The 23718-nt window shown below is 42.8% G+C and overlaps 1 protein-coding gene across 2 annotated transcripts in view; it reads left to right on the top strand.

Moving 5' to 3' along the window:
• Nucleotides 1-16881, top strand: part of CREB3L2 (cAMP responsive element binding protein 3 like 2) — a 70398-nt gene extending 53517 nt beyond the window's left edge. The window contains exons 5-12 of one of the 2 annotated variants that reach the window (XM_077178327.1): nt 873-1051; nt 1714-1860; nt 3569-3627; nt 4754-4822; nt 11777-11876; nt 12793-12919; nt 13529-13754; nt 14587-16881. In XM_077178327.1, coding sequence (XP_077034442.1) covers nt 873-1051; nt 1714-1860; nt 3569-3627; nt 4754-4822; nt 11777-11876; nt 12793-12919; nt 13529-13754; nt 14587-14662 — 983 coding nt within the window. In that variant the 3' untranslated portion in view covers nt 14663-16881. Of the gene's footprint in view, nt 1-869; nt 1052-1713; nt 1861-3568; nt 3628-4753; nt 4823-11776; nt 11877-12792; nt 12920-13528; nt 13755-14586 lie in introns of both variants that reach the window. The other variant, XM_054631977.2, reaches the window with a different exon arrangement.
• Nucleotides 16882-23718: the final 6837 nt, after the last annotated feature.

The following is a 23718-nucleotide window of genomic DNA, read 5'->3' as shown; positions in this document are numbered from 1 at the left end:
AAATTTGCAAAGCATAACAGAAGTGGAAGGTGGCAGATCAGCCCTGTGTCTTCCTACTTCAAAATTCAATTGCTTTAAATTTAGCTCAGAGAAAGTGTGACTCAGTTATGGCTGTTTTGAGCATCTGCTAAATTGTCCATTTAGTAAGAGTGAGTGAGACATGCCCTGTTTCTCTTGGTCCAGACCCTTTTGATCATAAGCAGCACTTTGGCTGACAATTCTAGAGCAGGTTCTTTTGGCTGCAGCTGAGGTTATCTTATGGCCCTGGATAGACACTGTGAGAGAGGTTCCTGTGGTGGCTGCCTGTGCTGCTCCTGCTCCATCAGTGCACTGAAGCCTTTGCTGTCACTAGGTTGTCAGTCACTTCCCAGCTGTGCCAAATCATGTCCTTAGGAGGCCTTTCTCTCCTTCCTGATCATGTAATTCCTTGGATGTGATCCCTTCCCTTGCAAATACTGGCAGATTGTTTAATCCATGGCAAAGTTAGAAAATACTATTGTTTTTGGAGGGAAAGTATGCTGGCTCAGAGCCCCTCTGTTAATGTGCTTTCCCAGGAACAGGGAACTTGTACTTTACATTATACATGAACCTCAAAGCATTTGAAGAAGGAGCTGAAGTGTAGGTAGAAGTGACTGGAGCATATGCACAGAGCCCTGTTTTGTCTGTCAAACCTAAAGATAGCTGCTGCATTTCATTCCTTCTTTGGAGACCTGCATGCTCCAAACCTCTTCCAAGTTGCCACTTCTGCTTGATCCATTTTTCAGGAGACACTCCTGGTCCTGGGAACTGTGTGGTGGTGGCGGCTGTAGTGGCAGTGTGAATGGACACCTTAAACCCTTGTGTTACTTTGTGTCTCTGTTGCCTTGTAGCAGTGGATCCCCTGCATTTGCCTCCCACCCCTCCGAGCAGCCACGGCAGTGACTCTGAGGGAGGGCAGAGCCCGGCTCGGTCGCTCCCTCCTTCCAGCCCAGTGCAGCTCCAGGCCACGGCCAAGGTCGCGTCGCGCGCAGCTTCGATGCTCTCCAATTCCCCTCTCCTGACTGCACCACATGTGAGTTGAACTGGCTTTCTCCATCTGTGTGTCTTTTTTTATTTTTTTCACTTTTTAAATTACTGGTTTTGACAGAGATTTGCTAACTTTCTGTTGTTGTTTCGATGAATTCATCTCTGGTCAAAACTGCAGATCCGGTAATTCTTGCTCACCGGTCTGTTCTGTTCCCACAGGGAACAGCATGTGCCTCTCCTCCAGGTTGAGACAGGGTTCACCAGTGTTATTAGGTTTATCCCATCATGGACTGTGTTTTGCCTCAGGGCCCAGCCCTGCTGGGTTGACCTGTCTCTGGTAGATCTGCATCTGTCCTCTTGTCATGTCGTTAGCAGGTGGTGATCTTTAGGGAGGGATTTTCAGTGGTGTTTCTCACGTGTCTCTGTCCCTGTTTGAGCCAAAGGCAGTTATATTGTCGGCCTCGGTGTGGACAGAGCTGGGCCAAGAACAACTCTTTTGAGGGAATCCTGTCCCAAAGATTTGAACTCAGAATGGAAGTTACCTGTAAGGTCTTCCACACATTCCCAATAGCAGGAGGCTGTCCTAGTAGGCTTGGTCCTGCCTGGAGTGGGAGACCTGCTGCCTCTCCTCCCTAACAACCTTTTCTTCTAGGACTGTGTGCACTTACTGTTTCATCTTATTTTATTTCATTTCTATGACCCTTGAAGAAATTACAGGGGACTGGCCCCCTCATCCTGACAGAGGAAGAGAAGAGGACACTGATAGCAGAGGGCTACCCAATCCCTACCAAACTGCCCCTGACAAAAGCAGAGGAGAAAGTCCTAAAGAAAATCCGCAGGAAAATCAAAAACAAGGTAAATGTTAGTTAGCTTTGCTGGGTGGGTCGTGCTTGTCCTTCATTTCAGAAAATGCTGCAGAATTCTGCAGTAATGGTCCCTGGTACTGTTGAATGCTGTAAGTTGTCTTTTAACAAAGTGCTTTTCTTTGTTCCTAAACACATCCATCAAATTGTCTGTCAGTGTGAGTGTGCCTCAGTGTAGGTATTTACCTGAGCCCATTCACAATAGAGTATTTAGCAGGCAGGGTATCAAGTTGCTGTGGCTTGGCTCCATTTAAAAATCAGAACAATCCTACCCTTATGGTGGGCAAAGAGCTCTGTATTCTCTGCATGGTGAGGAAGCTGTTCTTTTCTGTTTCCTGTTTTAAAATATTACTCTGTATTTCAATGCACTAGTCTTTTGATCACTGAATTCAGTGACTTATAAAGTTGATATCAAATATGCCAAATACCCTGGGAGGTTTTTTTTTTTTTTTTTCCTTCTGACACGGGGGAGATCCTAGTGATAGGGAAGAATGCAATTTTTTTCAGACCTGGCCAGCTCACTTGTTCTAGAGGATTTTAGCACATATTTCATGGTTACTATATTCTGCTATTGGTTTTAGCAGATAGAGGTGTAAATTTGAACACACTAAATTGGAATTTGGTCTTGTACTGTGTTATTTCAAAATTTTCTGAAGTGATCTTGTGCATTTCATGTACCACTTACATAGAATCAGTCATTTATATTGAGGAGAAATCTGGAGGTCCTTTGGTCAAAGCCCTGGCTTGGGAAGCAGGGTCAGCTTAGAGAAGATTGCTCAGGGTCTTGTCCAGTCACAATTTACTGCTGCAAAGGATGATGAGTCCCCTGTGTCTCTGGGCACCATGTTCCCATATTAGGACACTCTTGTGGTAAAAAAAAATAAATAGAATCCCTAATGTGTGACTGGAATTTCCTTTGCTGCAACTTGTATTTGATGCCTCTTGTCATTTGCTGTGTGCCTCTGAGAGCTCTGACATCATCTTTGCTGCATGAGATAGTTGAAGACAGCAATAAATCAGACTCCCTCCTTGGCCTTCTCTTCTTCAATCTGAACAAGCCCATCTTTTTCTTCCTTTTCTAAAATGTCATGTGCTCTGGCATGCTTATTATAGCAGAGCCCTGCCTCTGGGCCTGCTTCTGTACATCCAGAGGATTTGTTTCTGAGCCATGGGCTGCACTGCTGCAGTCAGCTGTGGTTTTGCAGCCCCTGAGCAGAGGGGGAAGAACCACTCCTCTGGACCTGCTAACTGCAATTTCCTTGATGCAGACCCAAGTTTGGCTGGCTGCTTTTCCAACAGGGGCACACTGCTGACAGTTGTTTGACTTGTTCATCAGGACCCCATGTCCTTGTCTGCAAAGCTGGTTTCTAATACATTAATGGGCTTTTTCTGTCCTGGATGCAGGACATCATCCTGAGATCATCTTTTGGTATTTGTCCTGGGATATTCTCTCCAGATGAATCTGGTTTCTTTTTTAAAGTTAGCAGGGGATGATCTTTTTTTGTGTGATTGAAAGGAGGAGCCTTGCTTCAGAATGTGGAAATAGATCAAGTCAGTGCTTTGCTTGCCAGGAATAGAAATGAGAACAAGACAGATGCTTGAATCCAATAACACTGGGGCTTTTTACCAGTTTATTAATTTGTCTCTGATGCTTTTGTTTTCTCTGCAAATATTTGGTGTTTTTCATCCTTTTTCCTTAGATCTCTGCCCAGGAAAGTAGAAGAAAAAAGAAAGAATACATGGACAGTCTGGAAAAAAAGTAAGCCAGCCTCCTTCCTGTTTCAAGCAGGCCAATAGCACTAGCTGTGGGACTGGGAAGGGATCCAGCTGTGGCTGCTGGGACAGTTCCATGCACAGAGTGCCAGCTGCCATCTCGTGGCAGTGACTGAGAAAAGGCCCTGCTCCTGGCAGCTGTTTGTCGGGGTCAGGACCGTGCCTGCCTGCAGCGGGTCGCTAATGTGCCAGCAAACACTTCACGCCTTAAATTAGGCAAGACCCAGCTGCATTGGCCTTCACCTCAGGCGACTGTGTTGGCCAGTGGACAGGCAGTATTCAGGGAAAGATGGATCCAGAGCGAGTGAACTCTGTCTTCCAGTGCAGATGAAAACAGAAATAGGAAGTGGGTGAGTCAGGACTGCCTGGGAAAATAAGCAGGACTCGGGAAAATAGCATGTGACCCATGGACTTCCCTTAGCAAGCAGGACCCAACCCCCAGTTAGTGATTTATATCCCAAATTAATCTTTCTTCCAGGAGATGAATATTCTAGTATTACTCTTATGCAATTCACCAGATGGTTCTGTTAAAACTCTTGTACCATCTTTGGTGATATCCTTGATGTAATTTCCATTTTTTTCTTGTCTCTTTATAGCTCTGCCTTGCTTCCTCAGAGTTACTCTTCTGAAATTCCACCTCATGCATACCAGATATCAAGGATATTTTCTTTTCCCTTTTTTCTTCTTGAAGCTATTCAGGATGGTTCTATTTGTTTTCTTAGGAGTCACATATTTTACTTGGACCTCTTACATGTTGTATGACAAAGTCCTTTAGTTTGGGGATTTCAGGGGTGATTTGGAAATGGGTAGTATCTTGGGACAGTCTTGAGCACTGTACTTAATCTTGTGGCTTATTAGCCCTCATAAACTTGAAATTTGAGGCTCTGATTTCAGAAGCATGGCATTTGCCAGACAGCTAATGCAACTTTTGCTTTGTGTTTCATGCTACAAAGTGTGATTAAATATTACGACTAAGGTTCATTGGTGTAATTGTTTCTTAAAATGCAGGCAAGATCATGGAGCTCTCAGTGAAAGCAAGTTTGGCTTGTTTTACAATCACTTGAATAAATAACTGATGTTTTTATATTTCTCTTTCATTGTGCTGTCTCCAGAGTTGAGACCTGCTCAAATGAAAACAGTGAGCTGCGTAAGAAGGTTGAAGTCCTGGAGAACACTAACAGGTAAGGTATGGATATCATCAAACAGAACTTGGTAGTGGGATACCACCATGCAAAGTGAAAATCTGGAGGTTAAGAGATCAACTGAGGTGTGAACAATAGCTGTGTCTGAGAGGGTTCATGTCAGAGAAAGATGTGGAATGCCAGTTACTGTGACTGCAGTGGGATGTAAAGCATGGAGGTTTTGATGTCATGTCTTAAACTGCCTCCCCAGCCTGTGGTGTGCTTGAGAAACCTTTTAGCACTCTTCTCTGAGTTCCTCCACTGTCCAAGGGAATGTAATTAGCAATACAAAACAAAACAAAAAAGCCTACAGTCTAGCTCTCCCAATTGTCTTTATTTAGTGAATTTTGCCAGGAAGCCTTAATTTGAGACATGACACTTCCAGAATTAACAGCGCTGAAACTCAAAAGTCATTATTACTTCCTTATGCACTACTAGATGTCATTGCAATTATTGTGCACCCTTCTAACTATCTCACACCCCAGAATTTCCTTCATTTGGAGGGGAAAACCATCTTCTTGCTTCTTCATTTCTGAAAAAATGGGTGACTCAGTGGTGGCTTTTTCAAAGGACACATGGCAGAAGATGTTGAATAGCTAAGCTTTTAATTTGATGTTAGCTGAGAGAGCACAGTGTCAATCCTGGCTTATGCTCAGTGGCAAATTCCAGTGAGTAGGAACCAGATGAGCCCACCCTCAACACTTCCCAGTTAGAGGCATTTGCAGTGGTGGCTGAATATTACCAAGGAGCATGATGGTGACACTGATGTGTGGGGGGAAGCTGGGTTTTGAAGATAAGAAAATGGAAAATGGCCCTAGAGCTGATCTGGCAGCCAGTGCATTGCTAATTGAGTGGCATGTGTTGTTTCTAATCTCTGGATCCTATCTCTGATTTCATGAAGCCAGACCCTGTAGCACTGTGACTTGCTGCAGAGTGTCTCCCACACACTGCTCATGCATAAAGACATCTGCTGCTTGCTTGAAGAGAGCCAAGCCATTTCTGTGCCTCTTATATCGTCCTCCAGGGTTTGACACAAAAAAACCAGCAACTATTCTGTAGGTGTGGAGTAGAGATGTCCCACCCAGAATCTGTCCCAGAAGGTACTGAAGCCAATTTCTCTTAAGAAAAGCTGCAGCTGTAGATTATCCCCTTGGGGCAACATGTTATCAACCCTGGAGTTGTTCTCCCCAGTTAAAATAAATTTGGCTTGTTGTTTTCATCTCTATGCTGTTGAGGATTCACTCAAGCTTTGTTGTCTATCCTTTCAAAAAGGACCTTTGGCATCTTACCTACTATTTGATTATCTTAATTCTTTCATGCTAAATGCTCTAAAAAGTTTTAGGTAAGTGATATGATCTCCAAATCCTTCATACTTTCCCCATGTGGGATGAGTTGCATTGTTTCCTTCCCTCTGCAATAGCATTGATATTGATCTGTAATCTCATGCAGAGAAGCAGATGTTCATCCTTCTGCACAGAAATTCTTGTAACTCATGGCAATGCTGTTTTGGCTATTTAGATATCAACTGTGTCTAAAATCTGCTAAGGCTTATGTGTGAAATACTGAGAAATTTGTTAAAGTGCCTGCTTTCATCAAACCTCAGTTTTGTAACATATCATATTATAGAGTTTTTCACCTTAATTCCAAAAAGCCACTTTTCCTCTTTACTGTATAATTGTGCAACTGTCTCATTCAGAGGATGGTTCCAGGCCCTGGTTTAATGTACATGATCCACATCCTACAGTGAATGCAAAATGTCTCATTTCCTCATTGGTATTTGCACAGAGCTTTGGCATGACATCCAGAAACTGTTCACATGTTTCAGAACTTGTCTTCACAGCATCCTATAGCTGGAACATTCATCTCCTACATACAGTCAGGAATCTAAGTTTGGAGCAGTGGTGGTCAAAATTATTTAGTGTCAGTTTGGTGTGTCAGATACCTGATTTTATATGTTTAGGACTTTATTTCTCTAAGTACCTAGCACAGTTATGCACACATGTATCTTATTTAATATGCCCAAAGCAGAGCCCTAGTTGACTTTAGGTGTAACTTTGAGTATTCATTTCAGTAAAAAATGAAGACATTATTGAACATATTATCTAAAATTAGATCTACAAACATCAAAGCTGTTCTCCCATTGTGAAAGACTGTAAGAGTGGAAGAAAGATACCAGGAGAATAAGATTATGTGTTGAAACAATGCTTTCAACTGTAGATGTAGACAAAGTTGGATTTTTACCTTGTTGAAAACTTGGGCTATAGTTGCCTACCTAAAAGTTAATGAACATGTATTACTGTCAGTCACTATCATGTTTGTGTAGTCTGGCTGGATTGAGAGGAACTGAAGAGCAATTTCCAAAACATACAACTATTGAACAGCAGTTTCCTTTCAGTATGTGCAATCAGATTTTAAGAGTATGTTAATCTATATATAGAAAACATTTGCATAGATACATACCTAAGACTTCAGGGAAACCCTGCTTGCATTTCAAAATCTGGCTCCAAACCATGGAAACACGAGAATTTTTTTCTGATAAAAGTTTTCCTTCGTTACTCTCAGTAACATGAAAAAAATTTAGAAAATTCTTCCTTGAAAGACAGCCTTAGCCTGAAAATCTGGGTTTGAAAAGTTGTAATGTCAAAGGTGTGGGTGTGGTCAAAAAAATTGCATCCAGGAGCATCTCCCTTGGCATTCACACATCTTAAAAGACAAGGCAGGAGGCTGGGGATCAAGATGCCAGAGTTTTTAATTCTCATTACTCTGAGTGGGTGAGTGCAGCATTTTTGTCAGCTTTAGTATTAGAACAGTAGCATATGTTACCTCTCCTCATTTGTGTGACTCAATCCCTTAAAAGAAACCCATCCAAGTTCCTTCCTAGGCAGTTTTCTCAAAACTAAGGAAGCCCATTATTCCCTGCTTACCTGTTTTGTCTTATAGCCACAAGTGAGCCACTGGTTTGAGTAGCATCTAAGCATGTGGGACACTGCTCTCTCAGAAGGCAAAGGGTGGGAGAAGAAGCTGGGGCTGGGTATTGAAGTAAGTTGTCCCAGTCACCAAGAAGGCTTGTCCCAGTCATATTTTGGCACTGAGACCAAAGGCAGAACCTGCCAGTGATCCAGAGGGTTGCAAACACTCTCTGACACCAGCATGGTCTCTCTGGGAGTCTGTGTGGACTTAAATACAATTTTGAAACATCTGGTGCTGAGTATCATGTGTTGAAAAGTGCTTTTGCTTCTCACTTTTGTTGATTCTGTATTTGTAAGTACCTTGATGGTCTCTTTTCCTGGAGAAATGATAGACATAGGATCCAGTGCATGAGAGTGTCACCCATGGACAGTGAATGCAAGTGGCTGCCAGAGTTGCTCCCATGGAGTAACAGCAGCCAGCTGTGTAGATCTGCACTAACAAGCACCTTAAAGGCAATGCCTTGTAAATAAAAATAGGATATTCTTCCATTCCTTCAACTCCCAGTCACCTAAAGATCAAGTTGCACATCACTCTGACCCACCAAGGGTTTATCAGCACCAAAGCTGCCAGACTTCACTGATTTGATTGGGTGTTCATTCATTTGAGACTGATAAAGTCATTTTAGCAAATTGTTTTCAAGGAGTAAAGGATCTAGGTTTAAGTTGCAATGAGATATATTGCACCTAATTTCAGGCCACCCTTGCAATAGTTGACAAAGCTTGGCAGCCCTGGAGTAACTCCTTACTTACTTACTTACTAGGCTTTTATGCTGAAACATCTTTTATGAAAAAATTAGTGGAGATTTTCTTTGTAATTCAAATGAGGGAAGATTGTGGATTTAAGTGGTCTTTTAGTTAAAACTTTGGGGTTTGTCCCCTTTGCTACAAATGGGACAGACAGAGAAGAATCTCTGTGTAGAGTTAAAAGACAGAATATTTTTGTCTCTCTCCTTATCAGAATTGGGTTTTGTTCCTCACACAATAGGAATAATCCTCTAAAAGCTTTTGATTAGGATAAAGTGTTTGGTGTCCCCTAGAAGATGTCGTTTGGTTGTTTTTTTGTTTGTTTGCATCAATGTTGGATTTTAAACAGAAATACTGACTTGAGGAAGTCTCCCAGGTGCTTCTGTAATGACAAGTTTTCTCTCCTTAATTAAAGTATCACTGGAAGCAGAAGAGAAGGCTTGACTTGCTCCATACTTTGGTAGTGAAAAGGCCTCTTCTGAAAATGAATATTTGTGAATATGCACCAAAACCAAGCCATCACTGACAGACTGAGTTTGCTGGCAGCATGTAGAAGGAAGTTCAGGAGTCTTCAGGCACTTTACAGCTTTCCTATGAGGTGCTTCCATTGGCAGGGAAAAGCGTGAAAGCACACTCACACCTCCTACAGAATTGACCCTCTAATTGAATATCCCTGGGAAATGTGTCAGACACAGTGCAAATAATCCCTGTGGGTGCAAACCCCCTTAGCATGCTGTCTTGGCATTGCATTTTCTCCTGTTAGGACTTACCCATAGGCAGTGTATTCCACTAAAAGCATTTGTGGCCTTTCTACTGGTATTTAGAGGGAGCATCAGAGATCTGCTCCTTTTGTCTCTCCTGGTCTAGATCACCCTTGCAGCTGTCCAGTTACAAGCTTTTGCATGGAAATCTTTTGACCTCAGAATCCAGTCTTTCACCATTCCAGATTCAAACAGAGAATAAATGCCCCAAGGTGTGTCTCATTTTGGCAGTGGCAGGATAAACTGATGTCATCTCTGATCAAACTTGTTTCTTGTTCTTGCCTCAGTTCTTGCTCACAGTTTGCAAATGCACCTGTATCCTGTCAGCTCCAAACACTGAGTCCTTGTCTGTTGAGGAGGAAACAGTAGCTCTGCTCAAACAGATAAATGACTGGGGGAAGAAAGACATTTTATGTGAAGGTATTTGGTAAATAAGGTGGAGGATGAATCTTCCTCTGTCTATAGAAGACCTCAGAATACCTGCCTAATTACACTTTCCAAAGAGACTGTTTTGTAATCAGCTCTCTGGGCCCACTCTGCCCAACAGGTTTTTTAAACTGAGCATGAAAAGGCAGAGATGAACAAACTGAGGAGAATTGCCTCTTCTCTGTTGATTTCCTCACCAGCCATTAGCTGTTTTCTCACTGACGCCTCCACAAAAAGTGGCAGGAATGATCAGCATTTCAAGGCTGCTGCTGCTGCTGCCAGCCCCCAAGCTGAGGAGGAGAAGGAGGAGAAGGAGAGCTCCTTCCTCTAGTGAGTCAGGCCTGAAATGGGGGAAAGATTTACTGTTCCAAAATAGCACAGAAAGTTCAGGGTTGGAAGGGCATTGCTGTCTAACCCAGCTGGTGGCACGTGGTGGGAATACTGTGGGCAAGGTGTTCTGTGCCAGGAAATGATGTGCACAGGTCTGGTGAACCCTGTGCCATGCAGTGGATGTCAGGAGGAACTGGGGAGAGATGCCAAAGGGAGCAGGGAGTTAGGATGGTCTCATTTAGGTGGGGGACACTGTTTGTATCTCTTAATTTGCCTGTGGTCTCTGTATTACTGAATAAAGGATTGTAGTGGGCATATTGCTCTCTTTTTAAAATACGGAGTTGCAGAGTAAGCCATGCTCTCAAGAGCATTCAAGATATCCTTTCTTAACAAGTTGAGAAGGATCTGCTGGCCCAGATAAATCTGTGCTGTGAGAATGCCTTGTGCTCGTTTCAGAATGTATTCCTGAAGTCCTTGAATTCATTAAACCCTAATTAGCAATGAGCATTGATGATTAAAAAAATCTATGAAAATAGGCAGACCAGTGTATATTGAGCTGTGAAGGCACCTCTGGGTCTGTCCCACAATTAGCTTTTAGCCAGTTTGGTCTTAAAATACTCTTTCTATTTTCTCTGACATCCTGACCTTGCCTCTTGCTTTAGCTTTTGACGTAACAGCCTCCAAAACTGCCTGGAGTTTCTGTGGGGTATCCTCCACAGTAGATTGTGAAACTTACAGAAGAAGTGAAAAGTAAACTTAGGAACAAATAGAAAATTTAGCATCTTGATACAAAATTATACTATATTTGTGTTGAGGACAGGCATTTGGGTTGCTGATAGATTGTTAAAAAGACTTATGTGAAAATCCTGTACCAATCATACTTTGAGATCATTCCCTATTTCAATTACATGTGTTCTGACTGTAGTAATTGATGCTACAGCAGAAAAAGCAAAACCAAACAAAACAAAAAACAGTCAGAAAGGTTCTTCTGGTCTGGGACTGTTGAATCCAGCCACAAGAGGATTGTCAAAGACACAGAGTACCCACTTGAAGCATCTGCAATTGTTGTCAACTCTGCAGGATTTAACAAATAGCATTAAAGTGTTTGATTTAATAAGTGAATGTGAGAAGTGAAGTCTGTGCCTATGTCTGGTTTTAAGTTCTTCTCTTTAAAAGTCAGCCAGCATGTGTTCTAAACAACTAAACAGTAAGATTTTGGGAAAAGGGGCTTTTGATAACCAACTAGATAACTGACTAGAGAAGTTGATGGTTTTTAAAACTAACTAAGCAGTTATAAACTTGATTTTGCATCTTTAAAAATAATGGCAAAACTCCAGCTGAATTCATGACATAGAGTCAGGTTATATATGCAGCTTGTCACTTGCATGCAGAGCAGTTTCAGTTGTTAATGTGCCATTTTGTATAGAAACACTGAAAATACAATTTTTATTTATAAAAACTTACTGAAAGTACTAAAGAAGTAATTGTTCAGGGACATAAGCTGAGGGAAAAGCAAAAAATCTTGAACATTTCTGGGCTATAACATATAAAAACTTTGTAAAATTAAAAACACTCCTTGCTAGTGATTTTAAGAAGACTTTAATTATCTCTACCTTATCCTAAATGCTGTATTATTGCCATGTGTGGAATTTGGAACAAAAATCCATTTAACCAACAAGCCAGGTCAGTGTGTGTGATGCTTGTTTGTTATCTTTGCTTTCCAGAACACTTCTGCAGCAGTTGCAGAGGCTCCAAGCCATGGTTGCTGGCAAAGTGTCCCGCTCGTGTAAGGCAGCTAGCACACAAACAGGGACCTGTCTTATGGTGAGTATTCCTAAGGCTGGAATTCTGAGGGAAGGAGAATCTCTCTCAAGGTACATCTCTTGTTTTGCAAAGCCTCTCAGTGGCAAATTTGCAGCTTAGGGAACTCCTTTTCATGATTTAACTCTTTTTCATAATTTTGAGGGAGGTGAGACTTGTGACTGATGAAGATTAATGATTGTGGGGAGGTACTGAGTTCTGGAGGAGACTGGGCCTCTGCTTTTGGTTGGGTGCTGCAGTGATGAAAGAAGGAGCAATGCTCTTCCAAGGGACCCACTTTATTATTTCCTGCAGTATTATATGGTGGAAATGGTGTCTAGAGTTGTAAAATGAAAATGAGGGTGACCTTTGAGGCTCGTACTTTTGATACTAATAAAAATAAACTTGCTCAACCAAATCAAAATATGACTGAGGCTGTAAATCTACCTCTGTCCTATTTCAGTAGTAGTAGTAGTCAAGATAAGAAAATGAGTAGAATGAAACATTTGCTTTTCCCTCCTTACACTCAGCTATCAAGTTCCCTTTATACCCAAAGTGCTGTAAATTGATGGAAATAATTTACAAGGCATAAGCTGTTCTCCCAGTCTAGCTTCACTGTCACTTGGAAGCAAGACTGGGGCCAGCAGCAGAAATAACTTTGGAAATCCTCAGCAGTGCCTGTAAAACACACATGGCAGCTTTATCTGCATTTCAGCTTTGTGAGTAGAAAAGGCAGCTGGTCAGACTGGTGCAGACATTGAAAACAAACCCCAGTTTTGAGATGTGCCCTTTGAAGCACTGAATTGTTATTGTGTAGGTGCCTTTGGTAGGTGTGCAGTGGTGAGGATGGCCCCAAATGGTTTGTTTTGATAAAGTATCAGTTCTCATGTGCGCATGTGGGTCAAGTGCACTCACCTCTCCTGCCTCCTCCCTTTGCCAGATGGTGGTGCTGTGCTTTGCAGTAGTTTTTGGCAGCTTCTCTCAGAGCTATGGGCCATATCCTTCTGCTACAAAGATGGTGTTGCCCAGGCAGCATTCCTCACCAGAGTCCTACACAGATTCCATTGGTAAGTGACAGCTATTCCAGTCTTGCTCTTTGCTTGGTTGTTTTTAAGCACTTGTTTTCCACACCCATTCCCAGCCCCCTTCTCAAGCACCTCTTGCATTTCTGCTCCTTAAATGGCCATTTTTTAATATATACCTGTGTTTTTCTAAGAAGGATAGCTTGGCAAACTATGCTGATGGCAGCAGACTTCATAAAAATGAGCAAAATATTTTCCCCACTAGCCTGCTTGGTACTTCTGTTTAAAGAATTTTTTGCTTCTGTTTGAAGAACTAAAGTTAGTGGTCTGTGAAGGGTAGCAGGGTTTCTACTTGGTAGCAGATGTTCATACTGTTAAAATGCACAAATTATTTCTTTGCTGTTAGTATTACATAACCATAATGAACCAATATATTATCAAAGTTATTATTTAATTTTGTTCTTGTTTTCTGAATAATTTAGGGCTTTTTGATACCTACCAAGACCATTCCTGTGGTTTTTTTCTTCAGCTCTCAAATTGCCAGTTAATCACTATGAAAAGAAAAGGCCTTTGCAGCTTTGGCTCTGCCTTAACAGTTTCCATTTCCTGAAATGACCAGGTTGTTCTCATTTTGCCTTCTGTCTTTGTGTGCAGTGAGGTCAAGGAGCCTCCTAATTTATGAAGAGCCTCAACAGCTGGAGGAGCCATCCAGCCCGATCTCCTTCGCAGATCGCAGTGACAGACAAACAGACACCTCCAAGTTCACAGCACTGTCCCTGGAAGCTGTGCCAGGGACACAGCAGGATGAAATCATGCAGTTCACAATAGCCAACGAGACAAGGCTAGAGAAATCAGTGCTGCTGGGCCTGCAGCAGCACAGGTGAGTGCAGGGTAGGCTGCTTGTCACACGGGTGTTCTGGTTCACTCTTGTTCATGCCTGAAGGACACAGGTTAGGCTAGCAGCTCAGCTATGCTCAGCTGGAAGGAAGCTCAGCTAAGCTTACTTACATGAAGTAAGAGTTTGGCTTTTATCTGGAGAGCCTGTAGGCAAAGTCACTGTTGCTCTGGAGAACTGTTTGCATCATAATTGTAGTAATACAGCTACCAAACTTGGTGCTTCTGCCGGAAACCTAACCCCTGTAAGCCTGTTAGATGGGCCTGCCCCCTTCTTTAAAGCACTTTCTTCTGTGCTTCCCAAAGGAATAAGCTTTTGGCAGTTGTATGGAAGTGTGAGGTTGTGATTCACTGGAATTTCAATGAGGTTAGGGCATGAAGAGCTGGAGTTTCTCACAGCGGTGATTTTACTAAAGCATTACTGCTGAAAGTTTGCAGGACTCAGTCTCAAGAGACAGACATCTACAATTATCTGACTACTTAAGTTCCCACACTGAGTTCCCTCACTTTTAGCATAAATGTAAGGGATTTTTTTTTTGTTTGCTTTTTTTTTTTAGCATAAATGTAAGTTTTTCAGGCCTCTGAAAAGAGAGTCACCGGTTTAAATATATGTGCTTTCATCTGCTGCCCCTTTGCTTGCATAGAACCAAAGAGATGACTACTTCAGTATAATTCAGTATGTTACCAGACTCAGCTAACTGACAAATACCTAGCTGGGAAATACTGAATTTGGCTCTTTAGCATTAGCCAAATCAAGCAGGATATGTGCTTAAAAAACTTACTGTTTGCATTAACCTCTGTTTTTTTGTTCCCTACAGAGTCAACTCGGAACTAGAAGGAAATGAAACACTGAAGATAATTGAAATAGACAGAAGAGTCAATGCCACGTCTTAAAAATAAAAAAGAGTGACTTCTTGACTTCCCTCCTTCCCACATATTTTCAACCAAAGTTCCCCTGACTTGTCATCCTCAGTGAACCAAAGTACAAAAGAGAGGGAGTTCAACTTCTGCATTGACTGATGAGGCTGTGACTACAGATGGGATCTCTTGTCTTTGTAACTCCCTTCCTCACGTCACACACAGTCCCTGTCTCTGCTTTTATCCCTTTCCTGTCTAACACTGCAAGGGCAGCACTGAATTATGATGGCAGATGATGCCAGCAGTGTGCCAGTGACTGGTGGGTGTGTGTGCCTGTAAATGCACACAGCCTGATCTGAGCACAAAGACATTCTGGAGAAGGGTGAATTGTGCAAAACCAATGGGAGCATGTGGGTGATGGTTTTCTTGGGAGAAGGTAATGGAGAGAGAGAGGAGATGCAGCATGATGGTGCTTAGAGTCTCACCACAGCTCTGTGCCTGCTGGTCTACAGCCCTAGAGCCTTTTGGGGGGATAGAGAAGCACATGTGCAGCCTGCTGCTGAGGGGACAAGAAAGGGCCCTGACACTGCTGAGTTCACAGCACAGGCAGGAGAGGGCTGGTCCCTGGTGCTGCTGAATTGTCCTCCCCATGCTCTTTTTCTTCTCCCCTCCAGTCTCTTCATTACTTAGCAGGGTAGGTTTCTCTGTGCATTGAATGCAGTCCTAGTGGGCTTCCCTGCTTCCACCCTTGAGAAATTAAGCAAAGATAGTCACTGTCTTACCACACACTGTGTGGGAGAATTACGCTAGTTTAACTAAATCTGTTTAGAAAGCAGGTTTTGTTACATTTATGCAATATTTTAGATGGATGCCCTTTAGTCTGCTTAAGGCTAATCTATTTAGCTTAAGTCAGTTCCTTCCCAACAAACTAAATCAATGTAAGGCTTAAACCAGAAGTGCCTCCTGAGAGGACTGTATGGATTTAATTTATTGGCTTCTAGCTGGTTGATGAAAATTCTTGTGTAGACCCGGTCTCAGATTGTCTTGTGTTTTCCTTTCCTTGCCATCTTCCTGTTACTGTTGTAAATAGTATTTATTAGCTTTGAAACATTCTGTTCAGGTAGTTGCAGTGAAGAGAACTGAGCTTTCCTAACCCTGCAAGTGATCTGGGCAGACCCTGAAATTGGACAGACAGACATCACTGAATGCCCGTTTCCTCCCCTTAAGCTTGAGTTGTCCTAAAATAAAGCCAGGTGTCTTGTTTTCCTCTTACCTGCTTTTCCAGAGGTGTGATCTGAGACCAGCTGCTTTGGGTACAGATAGGCCAGCCCATGCCTAGAGGTGGTGGATCCTGTATCAAGTGTTTGCCAAGGCAGCCTCTGACCTGAGGAGCTGATTACATGGGCAGGAGACCTGTCAAAAGAGGAATGAGATGAGCACAGGAGGGGGTGAAGTGACTGCCAGGCTCACTGAGAAAGCCAAGAGCAGCATTCAGGTCTGGTCCTGGTTCCAGTCTTCTTCTCCATGCTTTGTTTCCCTCTTGTCCCATGGTGTTGTCTTCATGTGCCCTCTCTCTCTCTCAGTACCCTGGTCATGCCTTTGCCTGAGCTGTGCTTCTTGCAGTTTGTCCTTGCAGGGGCATCGTTGAACTCAGTCCAGAATTTGAGCAGGGTTTTATCTGGTTCCTACAGAAGGGCACTCCTGTTCCATTGAGGATGGATCTAATGTGAAAATCCTAATTCAGCAGGCTAGCAGAGCTACTTAACAGTTTACCAGAAGAAGTCAATTAAAAAAAAAAAAAAAGGATTTTGAAGCTCTTTTTTTCTTTTAATTTTTTTTCCTAATGTTAAATAAGGGAAAAACTAACCTAGCCTTACAAATAATTTTTTACTATGTACAGTAGATATTTCTTGCAGCTATTCTATTTTGTAAAATATTGAATTTATATTTTATTACAGCAGCTGTCGCACCAGCTCCTTCCTTGTTCTTCGTTCTCCTTAGACTTTCTTCCTTCAGCATCCTATTTGTCACCTTCAGGCCTGACTCAAAATCCAGTGAAATGAATGGGAGGGATTTGGTGAATTGGAGAGGACTGTGGATCAGTCCTCCCTGTGCCATTTTAAGAGGGTGTTTCACGTCAGTGACAGTGAAACAAGTGCCTGACTCCATGGGCTCATTCTGGTGTGCAGATTGGCTCTTCTAGGTAATGCCCTATTCTTCTACCCAAGTGCCTTATTATTTTGCCTGAGGTGACAGTGAGAGGAGAAATGCTGTTGTAGTCTGCTTTGCAAGTGTTCCCATCTTGGCATGGGTCATCTGTTTCCCTTCACAGTGATCCTGCTGGGTTCTCTGCATCATTCCAGTATCCATTAACAACTTCTGTATTTTTTTTTAATGGTTTAAGACAGTGATCACTTGTGAGTGCCACAAGGGGTGGCTGCATTGCTCAGCCACTTGAGGTCAGCAAAGTGACAGGAGAAAGCTGGGATTGACCCCAACTGGTCAGTATAAGTGGGCAAGGTCATAGCTTAGAAAATTCCTTAAATGGTCCTTTTTTTTCCAGAGCACCCTTGGTTTGCTGCCTTTGAGGGCAACCAAGTGGTTGAATGTTTTGCAGAAGAGGCCCCAGGGTGTGAAGCACAGCACCACTTAGCAGCCTTGCAGTTTGCAGTGTGCAGCCTGAGCTCCTGCCCATTGCCAGCTAAATGGATCACCTCCCATTCCAGATACAGCTGGCTGGCTTCACTGTGTGAAAACCAAAGTGGAATTATTTCTCAGCTCTTACAGGATAGATGATTTTGCACAACCAAAATAGCTCCTCCTCTCTGAAGCCTACTGCACTGGCCACCATTAAAACTTAGCCCCTTTTTTTGGTTTTATTTGGGCATACTGGTTCAAATCTTGTTTGGAAGATAATCAATGATGTTTTCATCCTGAGCATTTGAAACTGGCCATGGTCTGGGTCAGGCCTCTGTACTAATCCATCCAAGCCAGTATGGCCATTCTGGTTTCTTGTAAGTATTTGATCATCTAGTACTATAATCTTAATTTGTATGCTCCTTTAAGTTATTTTTAGGTACTCTTCTTTAGGGAATCTCTCGACCTAGCACACACATTGCTTGGGGATTTATTGTATTACATGTTAGTTTATAATAAGGAAAAGCTCTGCTTCACTTTGCTATGTTTGTGATCATTTTTCTTCAGGGGCCTTAAACAGAACAGGTTTCTCTGTCAGGGGCCCAGGAATCCCCTGCCATCACCTACTCACAGGCTGTGGTGTGGCAAGGACCCACGGCCTCCAGAGGGAGTTTGTGCCCCTGTTCTGTGCCTAGCAGGGGACAGGAGAGGCAGGACAAGGTGCCATTGCACTGCCAGCCTCAGCAGGCAGGGCTGGAATGCTGATGCACTGCAGACCACATGGAGAGGCAGCTCCTGTGCTCTGCGTTAAGGGCATAGGAGTAGTGAGGCATATTCAGGGGGGATGCCAATAAGTGCTTTTAGTCAGTTCAGCTCTATTACTTGAGGCCTTAGCCTTCTGCCAGTGTGCTTTTTCTGCTCATCAGTGACTTGGTGCTGTGGAATCAAATGTGTGTGCACGGACAGGGGAAGCAAAGGCCTTGTGTGCTATGTAATTTCCATTTCCAGTAGAGGACTTAAGTGATAAAGTCCTCAGCTGTAAGGGTATGTTGCTCACCAGCACAATTTTATACACAGTAGTAAACTTACCTTTTGGCCTGTAGCTTTAGAGCATGTTTAGATCTGCTGGGTCTTTGCTTCTAGGGAGATAAGCTATGAAGGAATATAGGGCATTATTTTATATATATGTATATTTTAAAAGTCTGAATCACAGGGCATGTGACGTTTCTAACCTTGTTACTAGGGTGTAGATAGTGTTCAGTTCTTTTCCCCCCAGGCTATTTATAGTTCTTTGCTGCACTTCTTTCATTTCTTCTGTACCACTCAATATTTTTCAGCAGCACAGACTGATGGATTAGGCTGAGGTTCTTAGGCCAGATCCCAGCTGATACAACCACCATGGTTCTCACACACTGCTCTTGGAGGCTGCAGGTCTGATTTATACTGACAGGGGACCTCTTCCTTTACATCTCTGTGTGTAACAGTGTATCTTAATGTGTTCTTGATTCTTCTAACATAGACCAAATATTCATCTAAAAACTTTTTTTTTCCCTGCTAAAGAAACCAACCCACCTCTCCACTCCCATCCCTCCCAGCTATCAGTGGTGAATTCTGTCTAGACACTTTTAGAATGTAGGTCAAGTGAGTGAATGATGCTAATTGCTACGTTGGGAGGGATTTCCACTGAGTATTTGGGCTCTAGATTCCAGCTAATGCCAAGAGGCCATTGTTCAAAACCCACGCAGCTCAGAACAGAGGAATACAGAGTATTTTTATACTCCTGGTGACTAAAATATTTCTTTCTCCAGTCACTAATTAAAAAGGGAACATTTTGTATTCTGAAGGTGAAATGATAGGTCAGTACTTTGTAGCTACTAAAGTTGTCCCAGCCTATATAACAGTGTAGTGCTATGATGTGTTGCTGCTTTGCACTTTCTGGCATTAAGGTTTGACAACTTTGGGGGTTGCAAAGGGGAATGAACTGATGCATGTGTTAAGTAAGGTCTTTACAAAGAAAATGTAAGGATTCAATCCATCTTGTAGCTTTCTCATGGCCAATAAGGTGACATTGGGCATTCAGAGAATTTGGTGATTGGACATTCAGAGAATTTGTTGAAGGTTGGTCCTGATTAATACTGCGTTGCTTAGGTGATCAGCATCCATTGGAGACTCTAGAATTGAGAGGGAAATTGCAATTTGGTTTTCTCATTTTTATGTCAGGTCTTTTTCTGTTTTACCAAGGTGTGATATATATATATGAATCAAATTTCTGTGTAGAAAAAGTGCATCATGCAGGAAACTCATTTCTGATGCTGTTTGGATCTGATGCTGAATGGAGTTTGGATATTCTTTATTAGCAGTAGTCTCTTGTCTGCCCTACAACCAATATCCAGATTCTTCCTCCAAGAGCTGCAACTAAAGAGATGAGAACAGAACATAGGAATGCTGGATTTGTAGACCTGTCTTACAGAAAAGGCAGGTGAAGGGACTCCTTGCATCACAGGGAAGCCTCCCAGTTCTTGATTCCATAAATCAGCAGTAATAGCCTAAATCAGCAGTGATAGTCTCTTTCATTAGTTACCTGCTAGGTTTGGGTTCACTCCTGTTCCCCTTGCTCTTTAATGCTATGCAGTCCTGTTTATGCATACCTGACCTTTATGTTATATCCCACTTTACCCTCTAAACAGCAGGTGAAAATCTTTCTGAGCCTTAGCAGTCCATAATGAAGGGAGTGGAAGAGAGAGAGGGAGAAGCAGAGGCAGGTACTGAATTTTGTTAAACAGAACTCTGCTCATATCTGACTTTACCATAACAGACTTTAATTCAGTGATATAATGGCATCTTGCTTTCTTCATTTGTACAGTTAGAGAATGAGTGTGTGTGTATGTGTGTGTGTGCATCTGTGCACATGTGCATGGTGAATGATCAAAAGGTATCAAAACCCCACAGAGTTTTCTTCTTGTAGTAAGTGTTGCTAAATAAAGGCATCTACCTGAACACACAGGGCACTTTGGGCTTGGTGCAGCAGAAAGCCCAGGCATTTCTCTCTGAAACCTGTTCACATTCCACATCACTGAGCACTTGTAAAACTGTTGTGTGAATTGCTCTGAAGACTGTCCTGTGATTAATTGTCGACTGAATGTTGTTGCACTGTGTTATTTTGTGTGTGTGCCTAGATTGTCTGGCCTTTCTAGAGACCAGTTCTGGCTTGGTACAAAAAACTAATTATTTTATATTCTGGTATAATTTTTGGTCTGCAGAATTATGGCTTTGAATGCTTTTTTTATTATTATTTTCTTTTTTAAGTGGTGTAAATTGCCTTAAAAGGTGGCCCCTGGGAGCACTGATGCCCTAACCACCCTCAGGCACAGTGAGATGCAGTCCAGGGGAAGCAGTTTCCTCTCTGAGGGTGCTGCAAGTACAAATTTCCCTGAGATTCATTAGGCCTTCCAAGGGTAAATTACCTGCTGGTGCTCTCTTGAAGAGAAGTATCCATGGCCAATTCCATTGCCTTGGGCTGTGCAGAGCAATCACCCTGCTGTGACACCCCTAGGGCCCTTCAGCTGGTGTTTGCCTTTCCCTCTGTTCATGTGAATGCAGTATAGGTTTGTGCAAACATTTAAAACTGTCTAAGAGGACAGGGACAGTGATACCAGTGCAAAAGCACACCACTCCTCCCTCAAAACTCCTCTGTAAACTTCACTGGGGCCTCTTCTGACTGCAGATATCTCTATTCTTTGCCATGTCTATTTAACTCTGTGTCTGTGTTCAGTGACCTTTCTATTTTTGTACAAGTGCTGTCATCTGGATACAGTCCCACCTGATTGTTCACACTGCAAACATGTCCATTGGGTGGAAAGAAATTGCTGTTTTTCCTTTTTAAATCATCTGCCTGATTCTGTGAGAGAACAGACTACCTGCTTTTTTCGCCTAAATATGTATGTAGTGAAGTATGTTATGCTTTTCATTTCTTGCAAATAAATATTTTCTGTAGAAAAAAGCAATTGCTACTTGTTTGATTTCCTGATGACTGCAAAAAATCTGGGCCCTCAACTTTCCCAGGTGTGCCAGCAATGTGTCCATTTAGTAACTGGTAATTTAGTGATAGAAAAGGAAGGATGTGGGGTTTTACTGAAGTTTTACCCTTCCCTTTTTGAGGTTAGCAGAGAATTATATCTCGGTAAGGGTGCAAATCAGGGAAGGCCAACAGCATTTAACAGTGATAATGACACTCAGTGCAACACTGTGCTACAGCCCCATTATCAGTAAATTCTCTGTACAAGTGGGATGCAGGAGAGCTGATGCTAAGGGGGCATTGCTTCAGCCCAGGGACACTGAGGAGCTGTCACCTGGAGTGACAGGGCTGGCTGGGGCTGACCTGGGTGGGCAAACAGCCCTCTGGAAGGGGAGGCCTTTCCCTGCTCTGGGCTTGTTCAAACTGGAGTGAACTCTTGAAAGAGCACTTTCTGCTTTGGCTTTTTGGGATTGGTTCTTCTGGCCTCAGCTCCTTTCCTTAGGCTGCCTCACCCCTGAGATAATTTGGGAGATTTCTGCAGCAATTTGGAGTTTGTTCTGCCTGTGTGAGCACCCAGCATGACACCCTGCAGCCCAAACCCAGCATCCAGCCAGGGCACAGAGCTGACCTCTGCTGCTTTGATAGCCATGGAAAAGGAAATGCCCAATTCTTTCAGTCTGGGGACTCCGTGGCTTTGCTGGTTGTCACCATGATATTTTATGGAAAATCCCTTTGCCAGGATTTTTCTCCTGAGAAGCTGAGAAGCCTCAGAAAAGAAATGTAAACCATAATTATCTGATTGCTTGGAATGTGGTTTGGAGGTTGTTTACCAACAGGTGCATCTTTGATTGGTTCCATGTGAATTGTTTTAACTTAATGACCAATCCCAGTCCAGCTGTGTCGGGACTCTGGTCAGTCATGGGTTTTTATTATCATTCTTGTTTAGCCTTCTGATGTATTCTTTTCTCTGTAGTTTAGTATAGTTTTAGTATATAATTTCCTTTAATATAGTATGATAAAATAATGAATCAGCCTTCTGAGAACTTGGAGTCAGATTCTCATCTCTTACCTCATCCTGGGGACCCACAACACCACAACAGCTGATTATCCAGGGACCTGGACCATGGATGGCCTAGTGCCAATGGGAAAATTACCCTGTGCAGAGCTGGCATCACAAATATACAGTAATTTGTTTTATGCCAGTTTTCTACTGGGAGGGAGGCCTCATAGATGAGTACCATGCATCCCTAGAACAGCAACCAAGAATTTATCTTCCACAGGAAATACTAGCCATGAAAGGAATAGTTCCAGCTTAGCTGAAAATGGGAGTGAGACAGATGGCTTTGGTGCATCCTTTCCAAGGCCTCTTAGAGAAGGATGCTCTAGAGTTTGGGGAAGGCAGCATACCATGGAAATTGGAACACTGTGGCCTGCACTAAATCTCTGGCTGATGTGGATTTTCAGAAATGCCTTGATTTGGGGCTAAAGAGGTTAAAGTAGCAAAAGAAATTGGCAGTGGGGAAAGAGAAAAAAGAAGCTCTTCTCCAAGGATCTACCCTGTGTGCCTCTTGCTTTCCAAAGAGGCAGTTTCACTTGCCAGGACTATTGATCCAGGGCACTTGTTTGCAGCATCAAGCCATATATAGCAATTTTAGAGGAAAATCGTTAGACTGTGACTGATTGGGAAAGTTACCCTCAGCTTAGCTTTAGCTGAGCTCAGTTCCTCCAAGCAAACAAAACACAGGCCTGTGATTAGCCATCAGTTCAGAATCTCCTCAGATCTCCATGTGACCCTTGAAGCATCACACAGCAGGTGATGCTGCAGGGAGCCTGTGACTGAAAAAGAAACCCCCACACATTGGGGAAATGCTGTGTGATGAGCTGTCAGCCTCCCTACCTATCAGCCTCCAGGGCATGCTGTTCTTGGAGAAGCATCTTGCTGTTTGAATCCAAGGCTGGGTTTTGATACTCCTTTTTCAGGCTGATTCCTGCTGCAGCACAGGAGTGAGGATGTCCAAATGCAGCTCGTGATGCCTCTCATGGCATGTTTGGGTAGAAAATATTTTTTAGAAAGTAGAAAGTAGAAAGTTTTCCTTGTGCTGTTAGCTATTGTTTGTACCTGTGTTACAGCAGCACAGACTTAACCCCCCTTGAAGGTATTTCATGGAAGATTCATTCCTGATGCTCCCTTTCCTGATTTGTTTGCTTTAGGATTTTTTTTAGAAACGTGGGCCTCATGCTTGTGGCATGCTGGTGAATTTGGCTTGCCCTATTTATTCCATGCTTCAGATTCCTGGTCTGCAAAGCCAGTGGTAGCTTCCTCCTCACTGTAAATCACACTGAGATTAAGCAAAGCAAGGTGATTCAAAGGAGATAGCAATTGGAAACAAAAGCATATCGCCTTTCTAATGAATAATAATGCTTGCATATCTTGTCTCCC

This window comes from Agelaius phoeniceus, chromosome 5 (genome assembly GCF_051311805.1).
Source record: "Agelaius phoeniceus isolate bAgePho1 chromosome 5, bAgePho1.hap1, whole genome shotgun sequence".
NCBI classification, from domain to species: Eukaryota; Metazoa; Chordata; class Aves; order Passeriformes; family Icteridae; genus Agelaius; species Agelaius phoeniceus.
Note: the sequence above shows the minus strand (reverse complement) of the source record. Positions and strands in the feature narration are given on the sequence as shown.